Source organism: Pangasianodon hypophthalmus, chromosome 21 (genome assembly GCF_027358585.1).
Source record: "Pangasianodon hypophthalmus isolate fPanHyp1 chromosome 21, fPanHyp1.pri, whole genome shotgun sequence".
Classification (NCBI taxonomy): domain Eukaryota; kingdom Metazoa; phylum Chordata; class Actinopteri; order Siluriformes; family Pangasiidae; genus Pangasianodon; species Pangasianodon hypophthalmus.
In genome coordinates, this window is record NC_069730.1 from 7530833 (window position 1) to 7545641 (window position 14809).

Genomic DNA, 14809 nt, shown 5'->3' on the forward strand with positions numbered 1-14809 from the left:
CAGGAAGGGGTGAAACAGTGGGAGTGAGTACACAGAGGGGCAGTAGAGCATAAATACTCCAATCACAAAGAACATTTAACATGACAGTAAGACATAGATGTAACCATAAGGTCCATAGCTGCAACTAGAATGCAGTTTAGTGTAAAGTGCAGTAATGGTTGTGATATCAACCTGAGAGGAATGTTTAAGGGACAGTAGTGTAATGAATCAGTACGTTAGTAGACAATGTGCTGTAAATAGAACAAAATGATTACAATAAATATTGTTTACCTTGTTGATTGTCTCTTCTGAAAACCAAAGTGTCCAAAACCCAGGCTGTCCCTGAACAGAGAGGTGTCCAACGAGTTTCGTCCCTCTACCTGGATTACTGATGTCATTCCTCGAAAGTCTCCTTTTGTTCCGCAAATGGGAGATGAGGTTTGTTTTCACTGTCCCATATTACTCCATGTTCTGTGCTGACTTGTGTCTGATATTTATACTTCACACTCTGTCTGTAGGTGATCTACTTCCGTCAGGGTCACGAGGCCTATGTTGATGCAGTGTGCAGGAGTAATTTGTACCCCATCAACCTGGACAAACAGCCATGGAGGAAGATGGATCTGAGAGTCAGTTTTCATTTAAAAGCTCTTGTAACATTTAGGCTTGAAACATCATTTACTGTTGTGATAGTTCCATCAGTTTGGTAATTAAATGTTTATCCCTCATTTAGATTTGTCTGGATTTTATGTGTTATTTGTCATAGTCCTGTAGTGGTCCTTTTATTTTATAGATGTCTTTGGTGCATCACTACTTCAAATAACACTGCTGTTTAATCACCAGGACCAAGAGTTTGTTAAAATAACTGGGATCAAGTACGAGGTGTGTCCTCCAACACTTTGTTGCTTGAAACTGACGCAGATTGACACAGGAACAGGCAAAATAACAAACAAGTCGTTTTCTGTGAAGTAAGAGTCACCATTTTCTATTGTGTTTGCACCTATTAGCTACTGTAGTCTGTTATTAGAACTTCCTTGTCATATTTTGCTGGAGTCTTGTTTGCTCTTGCTTTCCTGCAGGTATCATGATATGCCCGATGTGATTGACTTCCTTGTGCTCCGCCAGAGCTATGATGAAGCACGCAGCAGGATCTGGAGGCCAAGTATGTCACCTTAGTGCTCTTTACCTTATTTAACCTTATAGCATTTACATCTATATCCAGATGGAACACTTGTTTGGGAAAAACAGTAAATTCCTGTATTCCCAGGAATTTTTTTATGTTAACGTGATCCTGTTTTGTCATTTAGATGATCATTTCCGGTCAGTAATTGACGATGCTTGGTGGTTTGGGACCATAGTCTGTCAGGAGCCGTATCAGCCTGAGTATCCTGACAGCCATTTCCAATGCTTCAAAGTCAAGTAAGGGGCAAACCCCCCCCCCCCCCCCCCCCCCCCCAACTGTAGTGTGTTCAGATGTTTGTTTGGCTTTGATATGTCGTATTGGTAATGCAATGGCCTCTTTGCAGGTGGGACAATGGAGAAATTGAAAAGCTTAGTCCATGGGACATTGAGGCTATTCCAGAGAATGGTAAACTCCTATCACACACACACACAAGAACCCAAAGTACCTCTCTCCTCAGAAACCTTAGGTTATGTACATTATTTTTGAAGGAGAGGAATGCTCTCACTTGCGCTCTGTACATTCCATTAGATGTGTCTTCAGCCAGATACACAGCAGCAGGGTATCCCTTACTATTTGTGTTATATCAAGAGAATTGATTGAAAGGGAAAATGTTTAAATGGCTAACCCGTCTTAGATGATTGGATATGCATATATTTAAATATGCCTATTTATAAAAGCTGGCATTTTTTGAGTTTAAAGGTGTTGAGACAATCCTAGCCATATTTACTGTTATGTTTATTGCTTAAAATGACACTTGTGGGGGACCTATTTGTTTTATCTTTTTGCATGAGCTTTAAATCTTTTAGTTCCATGCATTCAGTATCCTCAGTTGAAATTGTAATTTTTAATTCATTTCTTTTTCATTGCATGTTAAAACCTTTTATCGTGCAGGGGAGGGCGCATAAATATTAAAATTAAAAGGCTTTTTTGGCCTAATTTTGGTAATTCAGCTTTGATTTGAACTTTATAGTTCTGAATTCTGTTGTAATACACAGTGGGAGAAACTCAACACTGAATGCAATGTTAACTCATATCTTGTGTCCTTTTGGTATATAACTGAAACATTTCTGATAAAGTCTGTAGTGCCCCAGTTCAAACATTAGCAGTGTCCTGTTAATAGAGATGAGGGTTGTGTAGTGTATTTCACAGTGTGTGTTGGTTGTGTAGCTCAGCGTCCAGAGGTGGTGGGTGGATGTGTGCCGGTTACAGATGAAGAAAGAGCTGACATCCTGTACAAACCACAGGAGGACGAGTGGGGAGGGAGGAGTCGAGAAGAAGAGTGCGCACGTATCATTGCCGGCATAGACCAGCTCATCACAGTAGGTATGTGTGCTGAAAACAGAGCTGAATTAATTCTCAGTTCTTAACTACTATGATTGTTCATATCACTGTCAAGACCTGCGTGGAAACTATACTAAATATATATTTTTCTGTATGGACTTAAGATATTGCTGCACCCTTCTCTGGCCCAGTGGACCTCATTCAATATCCCACTTACTGTACTGTAATCGCCTACCCCACTGACCTGGGCTCCATCCGCATGAGGCTGAAGCACAACTTCTACAGGTGAATCTTAAATGGGAGGGAATTTCCACCATCTCATCTAACTAATAAAAATCCCAGTTGAGTCCCAGCTATGGATATGCCATTTTGTATGGTGTTTGAATAGTATCTTTAGTAGAGAGCACAAGGATAGACAACCTGAGCATGCAGAGCAGCATCTGTAAGTCTCACATTAGTAAGTTTTCTCTCTGGGTAAATGAAGAATGTTTTGAGAATTTGTGTGAAATAAACTCTTGTTGCTTTAGTTCTGATTTAATTAGGTGTCAACACTAGAAAATTTTACTTTCATTCTTCCTATTCTAGGAAAAAGATGTTACATACAGTACTTATGTAGTAATTGTTTCTTGGCACCCTGCACTCTTTAATGACCACACCTACTGATAAGTGCTCTGCGTGCTTAGTTTGGCCATGCTTGTGCTCTTTTTAAAGATACTATTTAAGGGCCATGACTTTCTATAGAGTTTTTCATCCAGAGAAATTATTAGGCAAGGTGGAGTGGTTTTGATGTCATTTTCAAAATTACTCTAACTTGTTGCCCTATGTAAATTCCATTCTGTTTTTGATCCGACTTGCCTTGGCTTTGTTTATATTGCCTTATCTTGTTTTGCCGTCTTATTTTCAGGAGACTATCTGCACTAATTTGGGACACGAGGTATATTTATTTCAATGCAAAGACCTTCAATGAACCACGTAGCAAGATTGCACACTCAGCAAAATTTATAACAGATGTCCTCTTAAAGTTCATTAGGTAGGTTTGTATTATAGATAATATTTATATATCTTTCATGAAAGTAGTTTATATGTACCCTTACTTACAACGTGTGTGTTTTTTTTCCTCAGCAAGCCACATTGTACTGATGTTATGGAGATTTACAATGCAGTTGAAAACATGGAGTACACTGAGGATGAGGTGACCTAGGTTCCTTTATTACTGTAGATAACTCTTTGTGTTTGCTGTCTTCTTCATTGCTTTATATTGTTTCAGGATATGGAAGATGTTGATGCACCAGGCACATCTACTGGGCGGAGGGCACATCAGGTAACACTTGATATTTTAAGATGGACTACACAGGATTAAGTTAAACAGCTGAAACTTGGACTGATTGCATATACTATAAGTTTGTGGACACCTGACCATTAATAGTAATAGTAATAGTTGTGTTATGCATTTATTGAGAGAATTCTGTTCAGGATATCATATTATTGTGCCTCTACTAAGACACACTGCAGTCAGCTAAGAAATCTAATTTAGTTATATGCAGTTTTATTTGATTAAATTGCCATGAAGCATTTCTACAGCCTGGTCCAGACATCTTATTTGGATCAGGAAGGAGTACTTCTGTTTAATCCAAATTCAGTGGTAAAACATTATCTAATCCTACAAACAGTTCCCCAGAAATGTTTTTTTTGGCTCTTTTATATCTTGTTAAGCAGATGGAGCTGGACAGGGATGCATGGAAGGATGCATGCAAACAGCTGCTGGATTATATGTTTGAGTGTGAAGACTCTGAGCCTTTTCGTCAGCCTGTGGATCAGAATGAGTATCAGGTATGATGATGCAAAGATCATAATTATGTTTTTAAAACACTAATATCCACATCGTAACACAGCACATACCAATGTAATGTTTTTAAAAATGTATAAGATCCTGGAAGTAGTCTGTGGATGTTCACAGTTTAAGCATGATAAACACTTCAATTCATTTCGATATGTGCAATATTTTAGATTTTGATTAATATGATTTAAATCCATTAGATGTAGTTTGTCAATGAAGTATTCATTATGCCATGCATCCACATGAAGTCAGTGAGAAAATATGAAAGAGAAAAGTCTTGTGTGACAGTTTTTTGTAGTAGAAATCAGGACTGAAAAAGTCTCTGGAGCTGGTGGTAGATTTTACCAATCCAATGCTCACCTCTATCACAGTTATAACACTGACAAAGCTGCTTCATTATGGCTACTGGCTAAAATATTGAGCTAACATTCAGAGCAATCAACATTCGTTCATTTAATTATTTTTTTTTTCTGTATTATATCTGAAAATTCATACACGTTCTCTGCCATCAACGGGGTGAATGTTCATTTGCTATGGAAAATTATAGTTGATTTCGCCACAATAAAGACCTCCTAGTACATAACTGAAAATCCATTCATTAATAGATATTTGAATATTCAAGTCAGGCAGAAGGGATATCCCTTTCCATAAACTACAGTTAAAACTTTGCCATTGTCATTTTGAATCTAATGCAGCACAAAGCCCAAACAACCAAACGTTTACTGTCAAAAGCTTATTGAGTCTTTTGCTTATTTAATTAGGAATGACCTTGATAAAAAAGTTAAATCTCATTGCATGTCACTGCTGTAGGACTATTTAGCAATCATCGACACTCCCATGGATCTGGAGACCGTTCGACGAACCCTTGAAGAAGACCGCTATGAAAACCCCACTGAACTATGCAAAGACACCAGGCTTATTTTTGCCAATGCTAAAGCCTACACACCAAACAAACGTTCAAAGGTAAAATTGACTTTTTTGGTAATGGTCTCTTAATCAGAACCATTTGTATGGTTTTATGTGCCTGTGACATGCGTTAATCTTTGTAAACATTTGTGATAGTCTGCGTAAAGCATATTTGGGTTTTAGAAAAACTTTTTTTCCATGTTTAACTAATTTGGTCATGTTGTTTTGAAGTATCATCAATTGTAATGCCACGATGCTATGCCTAATGTTCATTACATTTGTTTCTTAAATTTACAGATTTACAGTATGACTCTGCGTCTGTCTGCATTCTTTGAGGAGCGCATTCGTAAAATCATATCTGACTACAAGACTGCAGTTAAAAGCAGTTTGAAGCTGAGACGCAGTCAGAGGTTTAAAAAGAGAACTCAGCAGCAGGAACCTGTTTTTCCTCCTCCCAGGGTTGAATCCACTAGGTGGGCTTTTCATTCAGCCATTGTTATTCCACTTTATTCTGTGTCCAGTTTGTATTTTATTCATTGCCTTTTTAATGATGCTTCACATTGATCATGTCTGATCATCCCTAACAAGTTTATTGTACTTTAGCTAGAATAACTGGATAGCAGTCAACGTCCACAGCATCGTTTCACAATTGTAAGTGATTTTTTTTTTTTTTTTTTTTTTTTTTTTTTTTCGTCTTGTCAGTCAGAAGAGGGGTGCTGTTAAAACTCAGGAAAAAGTGGAACCACCTACAACCAAACCTACCTCGGCCAAAGCCTCTACAGTGGAGCGCCATCGCAGTAAGAAGCGAAGGCGGCTCAGTTCTACCTACACATCAGTGGAGGACTCCAATAAGAGTGCATCATCTCTGTCAGGTATGCCTAAAATAATCACAACATTGCTGTTAAAATAAGACAACATGCTCATGTTAATTCCTACAGCAAGGTGCTCTAACTGAAGGAAAAGAAGAAATCATAAACCTGTGTGATCATAGCATTTTAATTTAAGCAAATGCCTGAGGATGTGAGTGAGTTTTAAGCCCATTCTGATATACTCATTTTCAGATGTTACACGCTATTTTTATACCGTTATACAGCAGCACATTCCAGACACACAGACACTTTCCTCTGAACTGTTTCTTTGGTGTGGACATATTGATCCAGAAGCCTAATGTATTCTTACAGAATTAATGGTTTTAATGTTTTTAATGGGAGAAAGATGGTCTGATTTCCTTTTAGATATGTTTTCATGTGATAGTGACACCCAGTGTTTAAACCAGGAACTTCAGTTTGTTTTATAACCCGCCCACTGTAACAGTTCTATCTCTATCCCCTTTTTATTGCCGTAGAATCTGAAAATGACAGTGAAGTCTCATTGAGTGAATCAAAGGAAGAATTCCCTCCGTCTTCTCAGCCATTCAGACGGGAAACAAGAGCGACACGGAGAGCCATGCAAAAGAGAGAGGCGAGGAAAAAGAATGGTGAGGCTACTGTGCTGCCAAATGTTCTTTTTACTCCAAACTGCAAATCACAGTTTATCTTAGCTGTTGCTTCTATTTTTTATTTTTTTTAAACTTCTATTTACAGTCACTGACAGTGGAAGTCAAATTGACTGCTCAACTGGGGATGATGATGATGCTGAGTATTCTGGGAAGTCCAGCTCATTAAGACGACTGCAGTCGAGCAGAACCAAAAACAGGAACACCCGACTCACTCGGAACTCTGAGAAAAGAAAGCCAGGTAAATACCAACAATGGCCTTTGCACACCGTAATCAGTGGAATTCGTTTAATGTAGAGGTTCCCAACTCTTGTCCTGGATTTACCCCCTGAGTTAAATCTGATATCATTCCCACTGCATAATACTTACATTTTTGTATTATGTAAATAAGGGGTCCCTTACATGAGACAGAGGAGTGTGTTGAACTGAGGCTAACAATACCATGATACCTTGTTTATATCTGATTAGTACAACATGTTGAATCTTAATATTTGAGGCAAATATTTTTTCCTTATTTAAAAAAAAAAAAAAAATCTATGCTGCTTATTTTATTGTGGTAAAATTATTGATGTATAATGTCTGCTGATCCAGTTAGGCTGTTCAGACTGAAAATGGCAGTAAAATGTTGGTGTTACAATGTTGGTAAATTTCCCTAACAAGAATCCTGTTGTGTGTAAGAAGGTAGTAATCAGGTGAACGGGCTTAGCAGCAGATCCACCCGTGCAGAGCGCAGAAGAGTTCGACACAGCAGTGGCTCTGACCTGGAACGTTCTGAAGACGAGGAGAATATGGAAAATGCGGCTGACGCAGACCAGAGTCGCCAGCCCAGGAAAACCGCTATGGCTGCAGTCAGTAAGATGAAGCTGATTGACGCATCTGAGGAAGAGGATACTTCAGAGCATAAGGCTCGTTCCAGGACCAGCAAACGTGCTGCAGTTATCCAGAGCAGCTCAGAGTCTGAGGAGCATGACCAGCAGGGTAGGAGGAATTAAATATTTTTAGAATTTATTCTATGATAGACTTGCCTTCTGTCTGAAATTTAATTTTCCGTGGCAACGTTACAAGTTACCTGGGTTACTTGGAAAAATCAATCCTTGAAAACAACTACTCTTGATTTTTATGTTGGTCTGGATTGGCATTGTTTCTTTTCCCTCAGTCTCCTAAACAAGAATTACAGTACAGATTATTTTCCTGACAGAGTCGCATGAAAGTGAAGACTGTGCCAGTGAGGAGGAGAAGAGTGAGGCCAGTCCTGATAGTGACTTCTCAGTTTCACATCGGAATGGCGAGAGTAAAAGACTTAACCGTAGACCATCAAGGAGGAGAGTCGTGAAAGAAGGTGAATACAGTTTGATTTGAAGCAAAATATAGATGACAAGAAATGAACAGATAGTGCTGAACAGATGTTTTGTGATGGCCTTGGTGTGGTGGCTGTGGTGAATATCATAATCAGTGACAATGTCATAAGCCTTCAGAGGCCCCATGCAGACATATACACTCACAGATGCACCCCAACCCAGTTGTAGTATGTCATATATTATGTCTAACATCTCAAGAATAACATAGAGAAGGTGAAATGCAGAAATCACCAACATGGCCAGAAGGTTGTTCATACCATCTTCAGTAACCACTTTATCCAGGTCGGCGTCACAGTTGGCCAAACGTTCACATGTATGGATTGACCTTGAGGTGGAGTTACTGCTTAAGGTTCCACTTGGATCTTATCCAAAATCTCCATTTGTAGTGCAGTTTGTACTACCAGAGTGGTGGATTCAGGAGCAGTACAGCATGTATCATATTCTGGCGCTTCTGCAGGACAGTGTTGTAATAAACACAGTGAAACAAAATTTCAAACATGTTATGAAATAAGAACTTGCAGACTACAAACTACAGCCTGGTCAGCAGCTATGATTAAAAAAAAAAAAAAAAAGAGTCCAAGCCTATTCAGAATGCATGCAAAACTGCAAAGGGTACATGCATTGTGGATGCCGTGATATCACTTTTCAGAAACATATATTTTTCCTATCCACATGAAAACAGTGAATACAGTGTTATAAAATTTCTCCACCTTCAAGCTGTGAGCTGTGAGCTATGAGTTAATGGTGTATATACTTGTGTAGACACCTGAATTTAATTTTAATGGAACATATGAAGTAATAGACATTTGTGATAAAAAAAAAAAAAAAAAAACATGGAGGCTGTATGCATTTTACCTGCAGAGACACAAGAACTGTAGTAAATTGTCCAAGAAGCCAGAACAGCTTACCAGCCAATTTCCTTACAAAACTGGACAAGTTTTAGCTGTGAGATTTTATGCACAATTTAAATACAAGCCAAGTATGGTTTTAATTGTTTATGCCTCTGCCACTAGGTGGTGTGTAGGTTTTCAGGTTGTCTGCACGTCTGTCTGTCTGAGATTTTCATTAGTGTGATATATCAAGAACGAGTTGCTGAATATTTGTAGGATTTATATCAGGAGCGTCCAGTGTTATCAGGGCCAGTGTGGACGCATTCCACACTGTGGTTTTCATTCCAACGAATCGGAAGCCGCACCTGATAGTCTATTGAAAGCCAAGATCAGCCAATTGAACAGGTGGAATCAGATGTGGTTTCTGCTTGATTGGAATGAAAACCTGCATCCACACTGGATCATCTGAAATGAAAATCATTTCATTTCATTGCATTGGCAAAGATTCCAGTCTCTGGAACTGTACTGCAGTGATTAACACGACTTATTTATATGGAGTGATGTGTTGGACAATGCTCTCTGGCACCATCAACAAAACACCAACTGAGGGAATATGTTCAGGAAGATTGGTGTTAAAACATTTCCAGAGACTTATCGAATCTGTGCCAATGCGCATTGAAGCTATATGTAAACAAAACCACTCTGTAATAATTGGGTAACAATAATATCAGCCACGAGCACTAATGCTGTATAAAATGCAAGAGTTAGTGTTACAAGTGCAGTGTTTGTGTAAAACAAGCTGTTGGAAGGAAGCAGATTCAGTGATGTCATTTTGCAGGGTTTTATGAGATTAGTAGTGAAGTCTCATATTTTTTGATGAAATGGTTATATCATCATAATCTATCTCATAGCTGGTTGTTTTGGTTCAGTGCTGTACCGGTTTATGTAAGCATTTTCTGAAATGTCTGTAGACGTGATGAGGGAGAGAAACGTTGATAACCAAGGGAGTAAATGTGAGACACTTCAGTTCTGAATCTGTTTGCTCATTTCAGTTCTAAGTTTCATTCACACACACTTTTCTTGCCAGGCTGAATTATAATTCTGTTTTATATTTTCATTTCAGATGATTCTCCTCGTGTCAATGGGCACAGAAAGCACAGCCACGAAGAGAGTGAGGACAACAGCAACGAGGGAGAAAGTGAGAATGAAAGTTTAGATGAGGAGGAGGATTCCATCAGCAGGCGAAAGCTCATCAGGAAAACTGCAAGAGTTGCAGTATGTAAGATAAAACAAATTAATGAGAGTGATGAGGAGGAAGAGAATCACTGTAGAACCAGACGACGGAGAAATCATCCAAGCAATCCAAATACCTCAAAAATGTCTGATGAGGAAATGGAGACTCCAAAGGCTGAGAAACACCCTCATCAAAATGGAAGAAAATTAGACACACAGGACCTTAAATACTCTGAGAAAATGAATAATATGACGTTAAAAAGCCAAGAACTAGTATCTGCCTCAAAAGCTCGTACAGCTCCTGGAGCCATAGCATTAAAGTCAGGTGTCAAGGAATCCAGTGCTTCAAGGAGAAAAATCAGGTCTGAAGATGAAGAAGAGGGAAAAAATGAGGAGAATGAGAGCAGTAGTGGAGAAGAAGAAATCACGAACAAAAAAAGCTCACTGGCGAGAAAGAACAAATCAAGAAGACCAGCCAAGTCTCAGAGTTTGGATGGTGACTCCAACACTTCTGACTCTGAGAGTGAAACGGCCTCAAACCAGAGACGTAAGAAAAAAGAGGCTGATTCTTCGGAAGAGTGGCGACAAAGCGATGAATCAGAAAAGGATAAGAAATCGTTTTCCAGAAGACCTACTCTAAGAGCCCTCCCCAAGAAGAAATACATCACAGACTCAGAGGAAGACCTTGATTCTGAGGGAGAAAAGCAGCCATGGAATGGGAAGAGAAGCTCTGATTCAGTGAAAGACGGCACCAACCGTCGCCCAAAATCATCAGGAGGATCCAAAAGGAAACATATCAGCACTTCGGAATCTGAAGACAGAGAAGAAAATGGTAACGCCAGTGATGAAAGCGAGTGTGGCAAACCTTCAGGGAGTAAAGGGAAGCGGTTCAAGAAACTTTCAGAATCAGAGAGCGATTCTGGAAGTAGGGAGAAAGTAGCAAATGGTCCTTCAGAAAGGCACCAATCTGAGGATGAACTCTCTGGAGGTGCTGGTCAGCGAAGAAAACGGCAGTCTGGGAAACGGAAGCACAGCGAGAGCTACAGCAGTGATGGCAACACAGACTCGGAGAGCCAGGAGGAGTCCAGCAATGAGTCACAGTTCTCCAGCTCAGGATCACAAAGCAGTCCAAAAAGATATGTCAAGGGAAGACTGAGGGATCGAAAACGAGGTACTGCACATCACAAACCATCTACTTCTGATATGGACAGTGACAATTCCTATGGAAAGCCTCGGCGAGCCACACGCATTCGGACCCGGAATCTCGGCAAACGGACTGTAAACTACAGAGACAGCGAGTGAAGGAGTTGGCTGTGTAAGAGACACTAACTGGAGAACTTGAAGACATTTGATTGTCCCAAAAAAGTAGTAGCACTGGAGTCCTCTACATACTGTGAATCAACTTCAGGGATATTTATATTTTCTGTTGGGGGAGGGGGGGAAGCTATGTATAGATATGAGATTTGAGCTACTGGTTTGGCTGCCCCTTTCTGTTTGTGATTTGGCCACCAAGAATGATTAGAGGTGCATTGTCTGTCTGGGTGCTATCTTAATATACCTCCTGCTTAATTGAGCATATTTTTGCTGGCTTGCACTAAATGGCACACTGTACTGAGGTATCTCATACACTAGTTCTGTTAGAAACTCAGGGGTCAACTACATTTACCGTTTTCAGACTTGTCGGGTTGTTCTTTTTTCCCTTTCAGGGTTTTTCCCCCATTAAGTATAATTGTGATGAACTTTTCTTCCATCATTTGACACTTGCTTCTTTTTTTAAAGCCACATGAATCTTATATTGTATTTGTCAAAGGAATTATTGAGCCAATATGTACAAAGTTTCCTTTTCCCATTTCAGTTAGGGTGTGTATATACATTATGTGGATTTTTTTTTTTTTTTTTTTTTTTAAATCTGCATCTTTCCAGAGTTTTCTGAGAATCGGTTTGTAGCAAAGCTTTGCATATTTAAAATTGTCAAGCATTATTTTGTATTAAATTCAAATGCATTGTCTTGCCATATAGTATAAATTTGGTACATGTTTGCAAAGTACAGGAAATCAGTACTTGCTGCGAAATACAGAGATTTCTCATATTGGGAAGATGTTTCAGTCACCTGTTATATACTTTTCAGTATTAATTCATTTTCTGACTTAACTTATGAACGGTAAATAACTTTTGTACCCACTGCATTGAATTTATTAGTGTTGGAGATGAAATACGTCCGACCTGACATTATTTCTTAATGTCTTTTGCAAAAAGCCAACTCTTTAATTCAAGTTTTGCAGATGTTGAGTATAATGGAACATGGATGGAGTGAGAGGTAAAAGCATTTGATGAATAAAATAGCCTACTGTTTAATGGCAAAACCGATTTCATATTTCTTTTGTGGAAGCATTATGTTTTCAGGTGGATCGTCTGTTTGTCAATTGAATGTTTGTAGGATTTATATGGATAAACTGATTGATTAGATTTTGGAATTGATTCAAACAGGGACGAAGTCACAGCAAGGTCAAATGTCTGAAATATTTTTTCTTCAATGGCTTCCTTCCTTCCATACAGAGATGTTACTTACACATTCATGTTCAGGAACTCAAGATGCATTTTCTGGCTATCTATGATTTTTGGCATCGGTCTGTCTGTTGCTCAGTCTGTCTGTGTGTCTGTCCATCTGTCTGTCCAAGATTCTCTTTAGCAAAATATCTCAAGAACGAGTGATTGAATAATTGTGTAATATATATGGAATTATCGTTGTAACCAGTGGATGAACTGATTAGATTTTGGAATTGATTCAAACAGGGTCAAGGTCACAGCAAGGTCAAATGTCTGTGGTCAGATTCTTCAATGGCTTCCTTTCTGTTTTAAGTATATTTTAAGGATATTTCTGGCATTCAAATTGGTAACAAGAAGGGCTAGACCTAACGGTCATAACATTGTGGCTAACAAGCCGCTCACACTGTTTTCCTTCATTAAGCATTGTTGGTGCATGCTCATTGTGATTAGTCCATGCTACAGCCTATTACATCTTATTTCACGCATTCATGGTGGTTTACAACAGATAATTTGTTTTACAGTTCATTACAAAATATCAATAGTAATTAGTAATACAGTACTTTAAAAAAAAAACTGGTTTACAAAGTGCTTACATCATACATAAAGCAATGAAAAAATTGTGAAATAAACGGAACGGACAAAAAAAATGAACCCTTTGGAGCAGGACACTGTGTGTAGTAATTACAGCCCTTGTGCATTCCAAACCTTCATACTGGAAGGTGCAAGAATTAAAGTATAAAATTTACGCATCAAGTTGCAATGTTGCTTTTCATATAAAAACAGCAACTCGTAGATCAATGCGCTGCCACACGCAGATACAGTCTCCTCTGAAAGTATTGGAACGGCAAGACCAATTCTTCTGTTTTTGCTATACACTGGAGGCATTTGAATTTGAGATCGAAAGATGAGATGATTGATCAAAATTTTAGCTTTCATTTCCTAATATTTACATCTACATGTGCTTAACAGACCACCTAATTTTTAGGTGTGCAAAATATTGGAACAGGCTTGTACCGCAGCTTCTTTCAATTGTTGTTATTTTATTGGGTTTCTCCCTTCAGTCTCCTCTTCAGTAGGTGAAATGCATGCTCAGTTGGGTTGAAGTCTGGTGATTGACTTAGCCAGTCTAAACCTGTGTTTTGGGTCATTGCCTTGCTGCATGATGAAGTTCCTCCCAATTAGATTAGATGCATTTCTCTGTAAATTGGCAGACAATGTTTCTGTAGACTTCTGAATTTACTCTGCTGCTACCAGTATGAGTTGTATCATCAAAAAGATTAGTGATGAGCCCATTCCAGAAGCAGCCATGCAAGCCCAAGCCATGACACTACCTCCACCATGCCTGAATGATGAGTTCATATGTTTCAAATCAACAACAGATCGTTCCTGTCTCCACACTTTCCTAGAGGTTAATCTTGGTTCCAGATTTTTTTGTAGCTAATCTCTGTATTTCTTTGCGAATTCCAATCTGGCCTTCAGATTCTTATTGCTGATGAGTGGTATGCATCTTGCAGTATGGCTTCTATATTTTTACTCTTGAAGTCTTCTTCAAACGGTGGATTGTGGTAGCTTCACCCCTGCCCTGTGGAGGTTGCTCTCACTGACTGTTGCTTTGGGGTTTTTCCTTCACAGCTCTCACAATGTTTGTCACCAACTGCTGCTGTTGTTTCATCACTTGAAAAATGGGTGGGTTCAAAAAAGGTGCCATGTTCTAAGTTGTTTAGTTTAGCACATCTAGATGTAAATATTAGGAAATGAAAGCTGAAATTCGGAACTATCGTCTCATATTCATCTTTTGATCGTGAACACAAATGTGTTCCGTGTGTAGCAAAAACAAGACAGTTTGAATACTTTCAGAGGTGACTGTAGCTTTGACATTAGTGGTGATTGAATTACCAAAGTGATCAAGTAATGCAAAACCCTAATTAGTACAACATAGCATAATTCCACAAGCCTGTAAACTCAAATTCACTGGTTCATTAACTCCACATAATACTGGTTTTATTTCAACTCTTCAAACCCTAATCACCTGGATACCTTCTTGTGCACATGTATGCTGTGACAGTGGATGTACTGTAGCTCATAATTTTGTTTAAGATTTTCTCAGGGAAGTTAGGCCCCTTTGTCCACCATGATGCCCCAAGATCCAAATGTGGGATCTTA

The 14809-nt window shown here is 38.9% G+C and overlaps 1 protein-coding gene across 4 annotated transcripts in view; it reads left to right on the top strand.

The window, feature by feature from the left end:
* The window catches only part of brwd1 (bromodomain and WD repeat domain containing 1), a 28556-nt gene extending 16090 nt beyond the window's left edge, over positions 1-12466 (top strand). For 2 of the 4 annotated variants that reach the window (XM_053227521.1, XM_034314652.2), the window contains 20 exons: positions 301-417; positions 498-605; positions 820-944; positions 1056-1138; positions 1284-1395; positions 1503-1564; positions 2327-2482; positions 2605-2725; positions 3345-3470; positions 3563-3632; positions 3708-3761; positions 4154-4270; positions 5088-5240; positions 5481-5656; positions 5886-6055; positions 6529-6660; positions 6767-6919; positions 7357-7656; positions 7877-8017; positions 9990-12466. In XM_053227521.1, coding sequence (XP_053083496.1) covers positions 301-417; positions 498-605; positions 820-944; positions 1056-1138; positions 1284-1395; positions 1503-1564; positions 2327-2482; positions 2605-2725; positions 3345-3470; positions 3563-3632; positions 3708-3761; positions 4154-4270; positions 5088-5240; positions 5481-5656; positions 5886-6055; positions 6529-6660; positions 6767-6919; positions 7357-7656; positions 7877-8017; positions 9990-11401 — 3888 coding nt within the window. In that variant the 3' untranslated portion in view covers positions 11402-12466. The remainder of the gene's footprint in view (positions 1-300; positions 418-497; positions 606-819; positions 945-1055; positions 1139-1283; positions 1396-1502; positions 1565-2326; positions 2483-2604; positions 2726-3344; positions 3471-3562; positions 3633-3707; positions 3762-4153; positions 4271-5087; positions 5241-5480; positions 5657-5885; positions 6056-6528; positions 6661-6766; positions 6920-7356; positions 7657-7876; positions 8018-9989) is intronic. The other 2 variants (XM_034314650.2, XM_053227522.1) reach the window with 2 other exon arrangements.
* The last annotated feature ends 2343 nt before the right edge of the window (positions 12467-14809 follow it).